The 17,968-nt window shown below is 42.0% G+C and overlaps 1 protein-coding gene across 2 annotated transcripts in view; it reads right to left on the bottom strand.

Moving 5' to 3' along the window:
* Positions 1–12,432: 12,432 nt before the first annotated feature.
* The window catches only part of psd2 (pleckstrin and Sec7 domain containing 2), a 61,863-nt gene continuing 56,327 nt past the window's right edge, over positions 12,433–17,968 (bottom strand). For both annotated transcript variants that reach the window (XM_072439906.1, XM_072439907.1), the window contains exons 11-13: positions 17,429–17,573; positions 16,370–16,513; positions 12,433–15,001 (exon numbers count right to left, since the gene is read on the bottom strand). In XM_072439906.1, coding sequence (XP_072296007.1) covers positions 14,786–15,001; positions 16,370–16,513; positions 17,429–17,573 — 505 coding nt within the window. In that variant the 3' untranslated portion in view covers positions 12,433–14,785. The remainder of the gene's footprint in view (positions 15,002–16,369; positions 16,514–17,428; positions 17,574–17,968) is intronic.

The following is a 17,968-nucleotide window of genomic DNA, read 5'->3' as shown; positions in this document are numbered from 1 at the left end:
TCATTTAGTGTGCAATATTGCTTCGGCACTGCATCTGTGTGTACAGGAACGGACTTGTACAGGCTTTTGATGGGGGCCGTCCGAAAGCACGAGGAGGAGTGGAACTGTGAACTGTTCAACACTTTAGTCCAGATCAGGACCCGGATCAGGACCGGTCTCTCCTGGGAGACTTTGTGGACTTGGTGCCGTGTGTTTGGGGCAGAGGAGCCGGGACACGTCTGTTTGGCGTTTGGCGCAGATGGTTTAAGTTTACTAAAATAAGGACCATCTTTGTTTTTTCACGGGGGAAATAACCGACGACGAGACAGAATCCCCAAATCATTCCTCATTCCTGAATTCCCAATTGAACCAGATCATCCTTTAGATTTAGCCGTCTTAAGTCCATCGCGTGGTCAGATGTGTCCAAGCGAGTGACCTTATCTGACCCGTCTGAGCTTGTGTGTCAGGGCAGACCAGTGGTGCGCCCTCTAGCGGCCACAAGGGTGAAGTGCAGGATCATCCCGCTGCAGCTTCAGCCTCATGAAGCACTTATGCCCCAAAATGTTTAGCGCTTTTTAGCTTTAGGCACATTGAACTGCGCCTCCTGCAGGTGCACAAGTGTAACTGGAAATGCAAAACTTAACAAAAATATATTTGTTCATTTTTTTTCTTAATAGCCAAAAAAAAGAAAAAGTATATATATATATAAATAAATAGAGCGCTTATATCTTATTGACACGACGCACTTTGTTTTATTTGATAAGCTGCTATGAGGGTCCATGTTAGTTTCCATGTAGTTTTGCAAAAAAAAAGGAGCGAGATTCAAGTTCGTTCCCGGATTTGAAGTCGAGGCGCACAAACGACGTAAAGAGGCGTAAAAGCGCGTTGGAGCCGGGCCCATTCTGAGAAGCGAGTCACCGGGACGACGACGCCCAACGCACCGGGGAAACGTCCGCGTCGTTCTGTGGTGTGATTTGAGCCACGTGCCGTCCTCAGTGGCTCCGGAAAAGTGTCTGTTGTGGACTAAATTTGCGTGTTTTTGTTGCTAGTTTTTGTTTTTTCTCCCCCCGTGCGGCTGTAGCTATTGTGGAAAACTCCACGGAGCCTTTTTACGAGACAAAGAACAAGCCGCGCGCGCATTCGGCGAGTCACTCCGGCCGTCGTCGAGCTGTTTTTGTGGCGCAATAATCGGTCGGTCGTACGTCGCACCGGTCGAGAAGCTTTGTGTGTTTAAAGAGTGAGGTTCTCTTCATTCAAAACTTTTCGCGAATGACCTTCGTTGTGCAAAAGGAAAAAAAAATACAAAATGACCGCGTACAACTGCTAATTCTAGACGGCTGAATCAATTTTTGTTGAAAATCTCGGGCGGAAACGAGATAATTCAACCAGTCGCAGGTGATCCGTGAATGAAATAATCGTCAACAAATTTAGAAATGACATTATGGTCGTTCCAAAACATGTGATGTTATTGCGTCAAAACGTCACAGGAAACGTGCAAATTGTGTGTTTTTGTTGAAAAACAAACAAACCAGAACCTATTTTGTCTGTAAACATGACGTCATCTGGGTCAAATTTAGTAAAAATCTCAAACGACAAATGGATAAGTGGATTCATCGTTTGTGGCTGCCCGAGAATAATCGTATCCCAATTTTTAAAAAGAAAACAAAGAACACAACAATCAGATTTGCACATTTTTATTCAGTTGATTTTAATTTTGCAGCTCTACGATTTATTTATTTTTTAATCCTGTGTCATTGACTAAAATCGACACGTTTTGGCTAAATCCATGCTTCAAAGGCACCGCGGCGCTAACATCCAGCTTCGTTTGCCGCGTAAAAGGTTTCTATTCCGCACGTTCATTGATCGTTCCGACTGACGCTTGTTGCCGACTCAAACGTGTTGCCATAGCTACAGCCTCGCGTCGCCCGTTCCTCGTTTTTTTGTTTGTTTGTTTGGCGACCGCCTGCAAAACGATGACGGTATCAACGGCGAACCTCCTCACGCGAAACACGAGTCGATCTCTCAAAACTGGACTTCCATAACGTGTTCCTCTGGATGCGTAACGGCGAGAAACCGGGCGCGTAATGGCCAGAAACCGGGCGCGTATCGGCGAGAAACCGGGCGCGTAACGGCGAGAAACCGGGCGCGTAATGGCCAGAAACCGGGCGCGTATCGGCGAGAAACCGGGCGCGTAACGGCGAGAAACCGGGCGCGTAATGGCCAGAAACCGGGCGCGTATCGGCGAGAAACCGGGCGCGTAACGGCGAGAAACCGGGCGCGTAATGGCCAGAAACCGGGCGCGTATCGGCGAGAAACCGGGCGCCGACATTCAGGCCGCACATTTATGATTATTTGTTATTTTTTGTTCATATTTCATGGTTTCTTTTACATTTTTTGGATTGAAACGCTCAGTTTAACACCAATTTGATCATGTTTTACCGAGAGGCGACGGAAGCAAAAGTACACGCAGTACAAAAGTGAAAGTAAAGTTACAAAACGTGTACTGAAATATGTCTGCAAGTAAAAAGCGGGAGTGAAAAATACTAGTCGTTTTTGTCGAAATTTAGTTTTAATCCCAAACTTTAACAAGATTTTTAAGAGTTTTGTGCATTTTTTAGTTTAAATTATTGAAAAAAGTGATCAAAACTGCCGTGAACGCAGACACAAACCTACAATTTAAAAGGATCATTTAAGTTACTTTTTAATGGAAGTTCAGTAGCATTTTCAATCAGATTTTTTGTCCAAAACCTCATTAATTTCAGTTTATTATCGATATTTTGATATATTACAGCCCAGTGCAAACAAAAAGCCCTTCCCATGTTTCGATTGGCTGATTTTGATCATTTCCCCCAAAAAAATAACTCAATCTGACTTTACTTTTCGCTCTTCTGCACAACAGAAGTCTAAAAATAAGTCTATGGACATTATTGTTACTGTTTTATTCTGAACTCCTGAAGCAGCAGAGGAGAAAATAAAGCTCGATAAACCGGCTCGTGCTGGAGATTTAAGACAAAAACAAATGCAAATATCGGACGATTACGATTACAAGGCGCGAATTATCCTCCGTTACAACCACAAGAACGGCGCAATTACCAAAAAAACACACAAACGACAATAACGTGAGTATTTGTAATTTAACGTGGGTATTTATAATCCCGCCGCTTTATCTGTCGGCGCACGTTCGCACAGCGTCTTTGTAGTCTTTTCGTCCCCCAGTTCCTCGCCGTCGCCGTCGCGCATCCACCGGAGCCGCGGCCCAACCAAAATCTGCGCTCGATTCGTAAAGCCTCGCTCTCTCATTGGTCGGCCCGTGCGGATCCCTCGGGCCAATCGCGGCCAAACACTCGGACCCTCGAAACCGCGGACCGAGAACTGTACCGGCGACTCTTGTTGTACAGAACTACAAAGATGGTAGACGTTTAACAATGGTGGATTCTGGGTGTTTTAAAGGGACGGAGACGCGTTTGTAAAAGGTGCGGGTCGATGACGGATCATTGAGGGCGTACGGGACGGTAACTAACGGCAACGTTTGGAGAAGCAGGAAAGAGCAAAAGGCCGGGCTTAAGTTGATGGATTTGAACAAGAAGTTAATAGTCAAGTGGATATAATATAAATATAAATATACTGTATTACTACAAACCTGTTGCCAAATCTCTTATTCATCTCTTGTGTCCTCTCTCCTTGTCTCCTTTAGCGTCTGTGTCCTCTCTCCTTGTCTCCTTTAGCGTCTGTGTCCTCTCTCCTTGTCTCCTTTAGCGTCTGTGTCCTCTCTCCTCGTCTCCTTTAGCGTCTGTGTCATCTCTCCTCGTCTCCTTTAGCGCCTGTGTCCTCTCCTTGTCTCCTTTAGCGCCTGTGTCCTCTCTCCTCGTCTCCTTTAGCGTCTGTGTCATCTCTCCTCGTCTCCTTTAGCGCCTGTGTCCTCTCCTTGTCTCCTTTAGCGCCTGTGTCCTCTCTCCTCGTCTCCTTTAGCGCCTCTGTCCTCTCTCCTGTGTCCTCTCTCCTCGTCTCCTTTAGCGCCTGTGTCCTCTCTCCTGTGTCCTCTCCTCGTCTCCTTTAGCGCCTGTGTCCTCTCCTCGTCTCCTTTAGCGCCTGTGTCCTCTCCTCGTCTCCTTCAGCGCCTGTGTTCTCTCCTCGTCTCCTTTAGCGCCTGTGTCCTCTCCTCGTCTCCTTTAGCGCCTGTGTCCTCTCCTCGTCGTCTCCTTTTATCACCTGTGTTCTCACTCCTTGTCTCCCAACTCTGTCCCCTCACTCCTCGTCTCCTAACCTTGTTTACTTGCTCTTCGTTTCCTAGTCCACGTCTCTAGCTCCTTGTTTCACTTACCAGTACGAATGGTTTCAGATTTAATTGAATAGTATTCTAAAGTTCTTTGTAGGACTTTTCTGAAGGAGTATGGACATCAATATACGACTAATAATAACAATATACTACAATAATTAACAGATTTAATTTCTTAAACCCGAGTTAGCTGATGCTCAAAGACGAGGCTTAGGTGGGACTCCAGACAAAAAAGGTTCCTTGGCCCTGATCCTCGTCTCCTAGCTCCTTGTTTCATTTCTCCTTCTCCAAACTCAGTCAGAATGATCAGACATTCACCTCCTTCTGGAAGCGACGCATTCACTGAAGCCTCCTTTTCCCCAGTTCTATCTCGACGACAAACGAGTTACAAACAACGCCGTTTCCAAGCCGCAGTGTTGACCTGTTGGTGCACATTAACACTGAACTCTTTCGACAAATTAACCTAATTTATGTCTTGTTTCAGCAGCGAGACTTTCCTCTAGTTCTCCTTTGAAGTGACAGAAATCCTTAAATACCTGAACAAAACAAACGGTGAATGGATTGTCTCCTTAACTCTGTCTTGGGCCCGCGCCGTCACAAAGCGACGCCGCCGTCCCTTTAAACGTGGGGTCAATGCACAAAGAACATATCCCATGTCACCTCCCCATTAGGGATACTATGTTGTAATTTGGAAAATATTTTAAACTGTGTGTGCGTGTGTGTGCGTGTATATACAAGTAAATATTATATAAATATATGGTTTGTTATATTGGACGCTAATGTTTATTTCAGAGGACAAAACATGTACAAAAAAAGAAACAAAAAATACCTACGACATATTGCTGTTTCCTTTCTTTTTCTACTTAACAAAAAGCATTGAATAAAAACTTGCACTTTAGATATATAAGAAAGTAAAACCTGCATATTATTTTTGATAGGGATCTCACATTATAAACCGAGCTTTGTGTCAATCGCTGGACAGTTTCCTTTTCCTTTTTGTTCAGTTTTTCTTGAAGTATATTTTGTCTGTGTACTGGAGGGTTTACTAAGTACTTGCATGATTAAAATAGTGCTTACACCGATGTTTTTAGTTGGTAAAAATGTCTGAAAACTGTGATAACGACCCTATTGTGTCCCGTTGGAAACCCCTTCAAATCCTGTTTTGTTTTCTCTCTTTTTCTTTGATGAAAATAAGGCCTTTTCCCTGAACTTTAACCTGACAATGGTGCTTTCTATTTTGGCTTCGAAGTCCCTCCCCCCGGAAATGTTAAACACCATCTCAAAAATCTCCACTCGACGTCCTAAACTTACCTATATATTTCTTTTGGTTCTGTACGCTCTCTCTCTCTCACCCACCTCTTTATTAAATTTATGTTTATGGCAAAAGATTAAGGATGTGTTGCTGTTTTGTACATTGCTGTTTGTTTTGATGTTTCGGGGAGAAGTCTTGTCTGAAAAACTAATCGCGCAATAAAAAAAAAGTCATTCCACATGTGGCTGTTTATCTGCAAACCTCCCACCCAAACACCAGCACCAGCGGCCGACCATGAACCGCTCAGTGCATCTCACACACACACACCAGCTGCTTTATTAAGGGGCACTTTTTGACTCCTCCCCCCGTCGCTCGGTGTCTTTGGGGCGACCCGTCAGGAGCAGCAGCACCCGGGACCTGACCCAGCTCCGGGGCGACCGCGGAACCCCACAGAAAGGCCCGGGACGTCCTTGGCTGTGAGGTGGCGGCGCTAACGGCTCTGCCACCGCCACGCCCCGTTTTCATCTAAAGAGGGGTCGGTTAAACTTCTCATGCAATAAAATATCGTTCATAATCACGTGTTGAATAAAAGAATAAAAAGGTCAGATTTATGGATCAATAACCACAAAAAATAACCATATCAAAATAAAAATAGTACAAGCTAATTTGGAGCTGATTTTAATGCATTTCTGTGAAACATTTTCAGGAAAAGTGAAATAAAACAACAGTTTTATTTCATTACTTTCATGTTGATTAGTTACACTTGCTTTAAGTGTGATGGTGGAGGAAATAGAAGATTTTATATGGATTTTTAAGTTATTCATATTCTAATTGACAACGTTTGTACTGACAATACGACTCTCAATTACCCAGAAGTCTTTGGGGCAGCCTTTAGAGTCGTTTCAGCAGCAAAGTCAAAACACGGCGAGCTATGCACAACGCTAACTTTAAAATACCACAAAAGATCTGCATTTTCTGCACGATCACAATGAAATCAGGTGCAACTCTTTGTCATTGAACTTGTCTCCAAAAAAGCATTGGACACTTTTTATGTTTAAATAGTTGCTTATTTTCTGTGGTTATTTATGCATGAATCTGTTGCAGACGATAAAAAATTTTTTGGGATGAATCACAGTGTTTTTATTGAATTAGAAGTTTCTCGATGAATCAGTTTAGTAATATAGTACTTAAGTAACCTCGTGTTAGGTAAACGTGTCCTCTGCGTTTGACCCGTCCTGCAGTGTCACCGGGTTAAATCTGTGTCTTCAGACCCTGACCTGGGTTTGAACTCCGCACCCGCCCCGCACGACCCGGGAACTGAACCCGAGACCGTTTGGCTGCGAGGTGACAATGCAAATCTCCAAATTAAACTCATAATTTGTGCTGCAGCCGATCCAGGGTAAAAAAAATAGCTGCACAAATGACTAAACGTCTAAATGTCTAAATGTGGTGCGTGAAATGTTAAAAAGCAATGCGTTTTTATCTCTTTTAAAACACAAATGGTGACATTTTTACAGAAAGATATTAGAAGGAGCCAAACTCATCGGATACAAGTCTAAAACTGGTGGCTACAATTTCATTTTAGCCAATATTTAGAATTTTAAACAACTTTGCAAAGGTAAAAACGTATAAAATATGTCTTTGTACAAACCGCAAAAGCTGTTGACAGAAGTTGACAGTAGTTTCAACTTGAATTAAAAGCATAAATCTTACCTCATTTGTGAAGATTTCATGGTTAAAATGCTGAAGAAGTCTTCCCTTTGGCGAGGAAAAGCAGCAGCATTTGGCATCTCTCATATTTCGTGTAAATAGTTCATGTTAAAACTAAAATGAGCGTGTTGTATCTCACTAAAAACACCTCGAATGACACAAGATGAGTGCAAATAGTAACACTCGGCCTTTGTTTTTGTCAGTGGTTTCTTGGCAGCTCAAACCAAACAGTTTGAATCACACATTTTCACAGAACTGCATCAGGAGTTAACAGTATTTGTCGATTAATTTGGCTAAAACACAAACTGCAGAGTAGATAAGTAAAGTTTACCTCGTCTTCAGATCTTTCATCGTGTTTTTAAGTTAGAATTGTGTGTTAACATGAAGTTAAAGGCTGCCCCAAAGACTCCTGGGTAATTAAGAGACAGGTAATAAGTATAATAAGTATAAATATGGGCAATTAGAATATAATTTATTTGTTGACAAAAAAAATGAAAATAATCCAAATAAACTCAGAGTTTATGAAATTAAAACCACGTGGGACCAGATTGATTTATTTTAAGACTTTTGTTGGTGATGGTGTTTCAGCTGCTGTGAACCGTCTTCAGAAGTGTCCAATTGTCCAAAAGAAACGTCAAATATCACATTTAGAACACTTCATTCACACAAGTTAATACACTCGCTTCAGGTGGATTTTGTCACATAAAAGTTAAAGTGAATGTTGAAAGGTGGAAACGCGTTTAGGCCTGAACTCATGAAGCTCATTTTAAAGCTCACGTGACTCCACAGCCCTGCAGGGGCCTGCAGGGGCCGGAGGAGGACGGAGAGGGCTGGAGGAGGCCGGAGGAGGCCGGAGAGGGCCGGAGGGGGCCGGAGGAGGCCGGAGAGGGCCGGAGGGGGCCGGAGAGGGCCGGAGAGGGCCGGAGGGGGCCGGAGGAGGCCGGAGAGGGCCGGAGGGGGCCGGAGGAGGCCGGAGAGGGCCGGAGAGGGCCGGAGGGGGCCGGAGCGGGGCGGGGCGGGCAAAAACAGTCTTTTGTCTGAAGTAAAACATCTAAAACGTCTTTAACATGATGAAAGTGTTAAAGCTAAACTAAAGCTTAAAAACAAAGTGCGTCTCTAGCAAAGTCAAACCAAACACCACGGTGCGCCCCCTGCAGTATTAGTGATGTCACAACACCAGGAGTAACTAGGCTCCTGTAACCTGCATTTGTTATTAGCTTTTCTTTTGCGAATTTAGATAATTTAGATGATTTAAAGGTGGAGACGCAGTTAAAGGCACAAATCCTCACAGCGGGAAAATTCTGGGTTTGAGCAAAGATTCAGCTGAAAACAAAACACTGAAAAGCACTGATCTGTGAGCTCTCTGTGCTCAGACCCTTCCCATGTCCTCCACTCAGAACATGACCCTCTGCCCTCAGGGCGGCGCTATAGAGCCCCCCAGTGCAGACTCAACTGCAACAAAAACACTTTTCACCTTCTGTTAGTGAGTTTTTTAACTGAACAGCACGAGTCCACCTCTCATTCCCCATGGGACAATAAAGTATATTGTGTTGTGTTCCTGTGTGAACCTCTTCTGACAGTTTCACATCAAGTGAAGCATGTTCAAATACAAAATACACATTTTCTTAAGGACAACAATAATCCTCTTTCCTCTGTGGAGAATGATCCATTCATTTCACTATAGAAGAGTTGCCCCGCCCCCTGTCCCACACCTACAAGAGCAAACACAGACTTATAGTGCGCAAAATACGACTCGAAGACATGGAGAAGAATAAAGTGATCCAACGGTACAAATGTGCATATTTATCCCAGAATGCTAACGTTAGCTGCGGGCTAAATGCTACCACGATGCTAGCGCCGCCTGCTGTATTTTTACCTCTTTTCTGAGGTGAAGCCACGTCATCAGTTTCCATTAAGACTCAAATGTGACTGGGCTTGAATTAATCGTGCTTAAAATATGCATAATAAAGAAGAGTTTAGAGAGTTGCTGCACTAATGTACGTTTTCTGACGGGGACGTCGTGGAAACCTACACTAACCCACATTCTCCTCCGGCTTTTACCTGCAAAAACAAATCGTGATGAGGCTTTTATTGTAGGTCACTTAAGTCCAATCAAGGCTGAATAATTACAACAACAAAGTGTAAATAATGACACAAGACAGCAGTCATTTTGGTCGGTATGAAATCGTACTTTATGAAGCACATCAGACTAAATACTCGATAAATATGTGTTCTACTTCAGCGTTGGCCCTGCCCAAAACAGTTCACATACAAGACCAAAGTGCCAGGGTCAATTTCAATTAAACATCGACAAATATATTTGATTTATTACGACCCTCTAGAGCCTAAAACAGGGAGAAGACGAGACAAAGAGACAAGAAGCTCAGCGTGGACTAAGATTTCAGCTGTAAAAAATCCTTTGAACACAAATTTAGTATCAAAATGACTCATATTTCATTTAGAAAAGTGTAAAGACAAGAAACAGAAACATAAAGATCAAACTGATCAATGTAATAATGAGATTTAACACATTTAAATACATCATATTTCCTAGATAAACAAAATCGAACACAAGAAACCTTTAACTCTCACGACATAGGAATCATTTTGAAGGAAAGTTGGGTTTTGGGTTCAGCAATTAAAGGTGCACTCTGTAACATTTCTGATGGAGGGATGGTCTCTGCGTTGCCGGGAATGTTCCACGGTGTGGCATTAAACGTATCTCTGCGAAAAGGAGCAGCTCGCAGTGAGGACGGGTGTTTTTCAAAGAAAAATTGGACCAGTCGTTCCTTTCGAAGACAATAATTAAATGTAAGAGAATGTGATTCAATAATAGAGTTACACTGGTGGTCATTTTGAGTCTCTTCAGCCATAAAATAACAAATACTTTTCTTTTTCTTTTTTTTTATACCAAAACTGTATTATCTGGTTGTGGGATTTGTTAAAACGTGAGTAAATACCATTTTTTAAGTTTTAAGTTCCACTGGTGCGAAAAAGAGAGACAAAATGACCCCAGAAGAGGACGACAATGAACATACAAGGGATTAATGCCATACCGTGGAACATTCCAGGCAAAGCAACAACATCTCCATGGAGACAGTCTCATAGTGGCAGCTAAACTGGCTTTTTCAAACTAACAAAACGAGTCATGTCTTTTACACGAGAATTTAACTACAACTTATTTCTATTGAACACCGAGACTTTTTAAATACATTATCAACCAAATAAAGGCTGAAATACGGCGACCGAAGGCTTTCTTATGTATAATATGGACGACTAACGTTTATTAGCGATCATCAAAATCATAAATTGTTTGTTCTACTTTGACATTTGGATTTAATAACGACACTGTCTGTTAAAAAAAAGGTGTATTTGTAATTATAATTATGATTCACACATTTGAGTTGGGCAAATTAGTAGCCTGATTATTGCATGTGTACTTCCTCAGTCGCCCAGGTAAGTTCTGAGTATTGTCTTTATACTGTACTTTTTGTCTACATATTTCAGATTAAAGGAGAAACTGAGTCGCATCGTCGTTTACATCTCGGCGTAATCCCTGGTTCGCTCAGGGGTTTACGCCATTAAACACAAGACACTGTTCCACTGAAGTGAGCCGGAGCACAAACCCGTCGCCCGGGCTACGGTCGCGGCTAAACACCTGTGCGTCTTTTCTCACCGCCGTGATCAAGCTGCTCTCCGGCCGCGCTCGCCTCTCGTCTCGTCTCCAAAGCCTCTTCCGTGAAAAGCGGAGGTTTTCTGGTACCGAGAATCAGACCCTTGAGTGCGTTCCGGGAAATCCGCCGCGTGTTGTTGTACTCCGGGAGCACGTGGGCCGTGTCCTGGACGTCGGGACACGTGTTTAGCCGGCGCGGCGGGGTCGGGGTCGTCCGCTCGGATCCACGGTCACGTTTGAGCGCCTTCAAAACACGTTTAGGGAAGTGGACCGGGGATGCAACGCAAATATCACATTTCGCGGTACGATGGGCCCATTCAGTGCGACGGTGCGGAGCAGGTGGCTAAGCTAACCGTTTATCGCGCGACGCAGTTCCAGCTGTTAGCAAACCTGTCCCAAAGCCCTAACCTTAACTCATTTACTTGTTTCTAAACTTATAACGCTAACGTTACCCTGTTCGTGAAAAAATATCATGTAGAACATACACATTTGTTAGCATAGCCACCAGTTTTCCCACAGCTAATGCTAACTTTGATCAAAAAGTAAAATATAAAATATACAACTAGTTACATTTTAAAGCAAAAATTGTTTTACGTGGGTTATTATTTCAATTTTTCATTTGAATTCGTTTTTTATGCCTCCACAGTAGTTAGCGTTAGCATTGTGACACAAACACGTCCCTTTGGTGAAGCATTCGTCTGATATTAACCACAACTCACTCTTCACATTTATTTGCCATCTGCTGTTGTACTTTCGGTACTTTTTCCTTTTAAAATGCCTTTAATCATAATCCAAATGATGTAGAAAAGTGCTTAAAGTGCCTATGACAAGTCGGACAACTCATTAAACTAAAATGCAGTTAGAAAAATTATGCAAGATAATATATTTTGAATTTTGCTAAAAAAAACATATGAAAATCTTATCCCGGAATAGCAATTTTTTTTAGGTTTATAGATTAACTTCCTGTTTGTAATTGATGACATCACACTAGGAAATTACCCAACAAATACTGAGGAAAAAACGCATGTAATGTTACAATTTTTTTACTAAAATATATCAGAGCAACCTTATTTTTATTGATTTAATGTTTGGAGTCAAAAAAAGTTGTTTCTTTGTGTAAATTTAAACTGCATAAACTTTGACTGGAATGAGTGTGCCTAGTGTGATGTCACTTCCTGTCATTTCCTACAGATTTTTCAACTTTTTCTCTGCAAATATTGACTCAATTGGTGCAAAACTATAATTTATATGTACAACAGGAATAAATACAACATTAGAAAACTGTAAAAACCTGTCATAGGCACTTTAACAGCAGTCGTATCTTCATGTCGGGAACAGAGAAAAGCTGAACGTACTTTTAAAACACTTTAAACCTCGATCCTGTTTCAGTCCTGGTGTTTGTCTCAGTTTTATGTTACTGAATCAAAACGAAACACAACTTCAGAGAGATTCTCACTTGCTTTCCAGGAAGTTTGTCTCCATGACGACGGATAAAGACAAATTGCGGAAGCTTTTCTAAAACAACAAAGTGAAGAAATCCAGTAACTTTTCCACAATATCCATTTATTGCACCTGTAGAGTGAGAGATGAACAGTTAAGATTATGCATAGACCTATGTGAATAGATTATAAGTCTAAACTAAGGACAGACACGGTTCTGTTGTTGTTATTGACATTGTATACCTTTAAATAAACACATACTTGACCCTGCTAAAGTTACCGCTCCTGATGCTACGGCTAAACGTTCTCTTTCAGAATCATTCACTCGGAACGTGCAAAAGACCAAATCCAAAAACAGTGGACTCCTCTGACAAACTGGAGCGGAAATGAGGCCATACAACTCAAAAATGCACGTTTTTTGGGGCGAAAACGACAACGCTGCATGTCTGCGGTTAATATTTGAGAGAGTTTCACAGTTTGGGAAGAAAAAGATGGGGGGGAAAGTTTAAAGTAGCCCTGAAATCTAAAAGGGAACGGCTAAATGTGGTCAAAACACAAAATCCCATCCGAAATGAGACACACACAAGAGAATTTGTGAACATTCTGACAGTTTTAACATTAATTGCGCAAAATAAACGTGTCGTCATTGAGATTCATTTGTCACATTGTAAATAAAGTGTAAACTAGATGAGTTTTGACCCTTGTTTACCTCTCAAGTTATGTCATGAACTTTGAATTTTCCATAAACGGAAGAAAACGAAGAAATCTTGTACAATAGTCATGTTGACTCAATCTGTCGTATGCACTTTAATACTGGACCTTAAGGGGAGACACCACAGGCAAAACTCATTTTATTTGCCCATTTTTTGACCCCCTGAAGCTGTTTTATCCACAGATTCATACGAGACATTGTAAACGCAAAGGTTGCTTTGGCAAAAGGCCTTTTCGCTCACACAAAGACATAAAGTTCAGCAGCGTCTAAACACCTAAGTTCACCACCTCTGGCTTGACCACGTCGTGCAGAAGGATTGGTTTATATCTAATTGCTAGCCTGATTTGATCGAGTTATAAGAATAAAAAAGGTGCAACATTTGAATATTCGCACCAATCTGCAGTCAAATTAAATCTATCCAAACACTAAATAAACCTACTGTATTTTCCGCACTATAAGGCATTTAAAAGCCTTTAATTTGCTCAAAAAAACGACTTATAATCGCCTTATAATCAAGTGCACCTTATATATGGATTACCGTATTTTTCTTAGTTTTGCTAGTTTGTGCGACTTATACTTATATTTATACTTATATACTTATACTCCGGAGCGACTTATATGTGATATTATTTGTTAATTTCACACTTGCAACCGCATTTCATACTCCAGTAATGCAATTTATAAATGTTTTTTTCTTCTCTATTATGCATTTTTTGGCGACTTATACTCCGGAAAATACGGTAATTCTGGTTGTGTTTACTGACCTCGAAGCGATTTTGTGTGGTACACGTTTTGTTTCGTTTAATGCGCCTTATACATGAGAAAGGATGGAAAATAGACCATTGACCGTGCACCTTATAGTGCGGGGAATACGGTATCCAAAATCCCAGCTGTATTTTATTTATTTGATATGTCAACGAAATGAAGCAAATCGTTTAAACCCGGCTCTCATTTCTGAAACATGTTCCAAATATTTGCAGTTTTTGCCATTTTCAAACTCAAAATGTCCTGTAAATGTGAGTAAACTGCGGCGTCTCGCTCCAGTTTGCTCAGTGAAGTCCACCTTCTCCGCCTCAGACAAAAAGCGCCGTATGTCGTTCAAACTCTCGGAAGTCTCTAAAACTAAAACAACACCTTGGCACACGTCGGACATCCGTCCCGCGGGAACACCTTCCCCGCCGCCGTCCGCTTTGGGGGGCGACTCCCCTCAACCGCCGAACCCGCGCTCGGGCAAGGCACTCCGCCTGCAGCTCGTCGGCACGGCAACACTGGGCGCGACGAGAGCTCTCGGCGCAATTAAATAAATAAATAAAACCGACGCGGCGGCTTCCAGTCCGTCCGCCGGTCGCGCAGGTCCACACGCGCGTCGAACCGGGAAGGAGAATGCTACAGTCGTACCGTCGCCTCGGCAACCGCCCACGTGTCTTTAATAAATTAGAACCTTTTTTACGACGCTAAAACTGCATCGCGTTAGAATAATACTGTTAGAAAAATGGCCGCGACTCGGACCATCTCAAAATGTGCAATAAAAAAGGGGCTTGGGCCGCCGCAGGTCGAGCGTCAGAGGAAAGTGTCGCTCGTACTACAAAGTGGTCGAGCGTCAGAGGAAAGTGTCGCTCGTACTACAAAGTGGTCGCCGAGGAGCTTGTAAAATACTACTAATATCGGATAAGAGCTAAAAACGTTCAAGTTCGCAGGTTCTCAGCTTAAAGAGGAACGGTTTGGGGCGCGTTTTCGGGCGCTCTCAGCTCCTCTGCGCCGAGAGCGCCGGGGTTTTGCCGTTGACTCCGCCGCCGTGGCCTTGACTTATGGCAGGGGAGGAGCGCGTCTTCCGGAGCTGGCACTCGTGCCCCTCGAGCAGCAGCGTTCCCATGACGCCCGCCTCGATCTTCTCCAGGTCGTCGGTGTCGGCGCGGAGCTTGGCCTGGAGCAGACTGATGTAGGTCTCGTATCGGGTTTTCTGAGAGAGAGAGAGAGAGAGAGAGAGAGAGAGAGGGGGATGAGTTAAAGGGGCACTATGTAACTTTCCACGGGGATCGAGCGAGGCGCTGCAGGTGGATAGGAAAAACATTTGAATTTGTAGATGTCGATTTGAAACTTCGCCTGTCGTTTACTCACATAAATGTAAGAAAAATATATATTACAAGTTTTTCATCATGTCATTTTTTTATGTAGAAATAAGGCATTTTATGTGTAAAAACAGCACTTATTCGGGACATTTAAATCAGAAAATTGGACAGAGCCTGGTTTATTTTCTTGGTTCATTTTGTTGATATAATAAATACAAAGGAAATGTACAGAGGGGATTTTTTGATTTCTTATGTAGTTTTTGACTCGATCTGACTGATAATTAGCCTAAAATGTAAGATTTCGCCTCTTTTTGTAGATTTAAAACTTTAATAAATCAGGTTTGGAATTAGATATTGACAAATCCTTCAGTACGATGCATCAAAATCCTGTTAAGTTCAAGAGTGTAAAGTTTGGTAAGTGCTGCTTAAGGGCTGATTTTTATGTTCCCACAGGAGAAAAAAAATATTCTAAGAAAACGGCTTTTGAGGTTACGACGTCCCGTGTAAATGTACGGATGAAGTGGAATAAATGAAATCATTAAAACGATGTCGGAGCAGATTGGACAATTGTGTTATTTCCACGTGCACATCTAAATGAGAGAGAGAAAACTAACAAAAATGAGAAAAAATAAATGAAAAGTTTCGTCGTGTCCTGCCTTAAAAAAGCTTTTATTTATTATTAAATGAATTATGCAATATTGAACTTATTATTGCGGATATTGTATTTGACTTTGTGTTTATCCATGGATTTCAGGATGATTAGAAAATGGGACGGTTGCCATAGCGATTAACAATGTAAAACTAAATATTGCAACTTTTGAACGGGGAAAAAGTCCTCAAAACGATGCAAATAACAGGAAGTTGAAACCTCTGCATTTGTATCTGCTTTAGTTTGATCAGTTTTACTATCCAACAAAGATAATTAGGCCTATTATTAACACAATTTTAGCAGAGATTCTGAGTAGTGACACAAAAAGAGAGGAATGATTCAAATATATCTTGTATTTTGTTGAAAAATCATGTTGTTCCTGCAGTTTTGCCACAACAATTAACAATTTAAAACAAAATATTCAAACTTTTAACTGCAAAAAATCCTCAAAATGAAGTTGAAACGCATGAATAAATGACAAGGTTGTTTATTTATTCTGGTTTGGCTCCACAAACTAATCATTTTAACGGATCGCGTCTCTGGAGCTGAGACTTTGGCGCCGCCCTCTGGAGCTGCTCAGTATTGCGTCTGAAGTGTATGCGTGTTTTACCTCGTAGATGAGGTAGTGCTCCTTGAGGCGGTGCTCCTCCCAGTCTCGGCTCTTGGGGTCAGAGGTCGGGGGGTTCTTCCGATGCTCCTCCAGCTCTGAACTCATCTGCTTCAGTTTCCCCTCGTGACTTTTCAGCTGCTCATCCTGCGCCGGCCACGGACGAGAAACACTGGATCATTATTTTATGCAGTATTTTGATCTAAAACAACTTAAAGGACAAATATGATGCAGTATCTGTATTGTCATCAGCCTTTAAACATGCTCTTGAGTACGTTTGGATTTGAAAATATGTTGTTCCCTCATCACAGTCCTGGTTAGAAAGTCCTCTTCGACCATAAAACATCAGAATCTCCTCGATAATTGGCGTGTTCTCGATCTGTGACGAGGCTAGAACGAGTCTAGAGACGATTTATGGTCTTAAAAACAGCAGAGAAGCTTCTGTTTTAAGTCCATAAATCATCTCTAGACTCGTTCTGTGCATTTCTTCCGTCTGATCACGATCAATACAACTGTGTGCTGAGACCCGGAAGTGAGAGTCCAGCCTGACATGCGATGAAATCATAGATCTATGTTTATCTTAAACTTTGTGGAATGCCTTCTGCAGCCAGTAGATGGCACCAAACTGAGGTAGTCCCAGGGGAAATGGCAGAGATTCAAATGCAATTACGTCATGTTTGTTATAAACATTTTAGTTCTAAAACATGAGATGCCAAACTAAAGATACTTAAGAGCTTGTTTAAAGGCTGATAATACAAATAATGCATAATATTTGGAAGATTATTAGGAAGATTACTCAAATGCAAATGAATGAGTAAACGAGAAGAGAAAACAATGGTCAAAAAGTCGATTTAGCATATTATGGCTCCTTTAAATATTGCACCAAATAAAGTACTTTTAAAAGAGAGACAACATAAAATGAGAATCATATCTGACATATTACGATCATTTAACGCTGAAACTGACTGACAGGAAAGTACACTTTGAAAACATCCCAGTCTGCTCTCTGGGTCAGTACAATAGCGTGTAATCTTTAGAAACACGTATGTGCGTTTGCCGGACCTGGGAGAGTCGCGTGGAGGACGACGGCAGGATCGGCCGACAGAACTTCTTCATGGATCCGATGGCGGCAGGAAACGCCGGAGCGGAGAACAGCGCCGCCACCAGGTTTATCCTGAAGATCCACGACATCATCTCCTCCTCGCTCCTGAGAACCAGAACAACACTGATCATTAGCGTGCCAAACAGGGATTCATCGCAGATTTCACTTGAGGAACAGTTGATATTGAAGTGTTTTTTTCTCCAATGCTGTGACTTAAATATTTGGATTAAGTTGATACATTTTAGTTTTTAGATAACGAGAAAGAAAAGGATGGAAAAACGCTTTGTTTTGCCTCTGTTCAAAGCTTAAAACGTGCTTGATCACAATTACCTTTACGTTATTCATTCATTCGTAACAGTTTTTAGTTGGTTTTACGTCTTTAACACGCTGATGGAAAGCACTTTGGTTCAGGTGTTGCTGTTGTCAAGTGTTAAACAAAAAAAGATTGATTGATTGACTGAAAAATAAGACCTGGTGTTGTTCTTATATATAACTATAAC

The sequence above is a fragment of the Eucyclogobius newberryi genome, unplaced genomic scaffold (assembly GCF_026437365.1).
Source record: "Eucyclogobius newberryi isolate DKJ021-1_F unplaced genomic scaffold, fEucNew1.0.hap1 SCAF_11, whole genome shotgun sequence".
NCBI classification, from domain to species: domain Eukaryota; kingdom Metazoa; phylum Chordata; class Actinopteri; order Gobiiformes; family Gobiidae; genus Eucyclogobius; species Eucyclogobius newberryi.
This window is presented reverse-complemented; position numbering and strand designations above follow the sequence as displayed.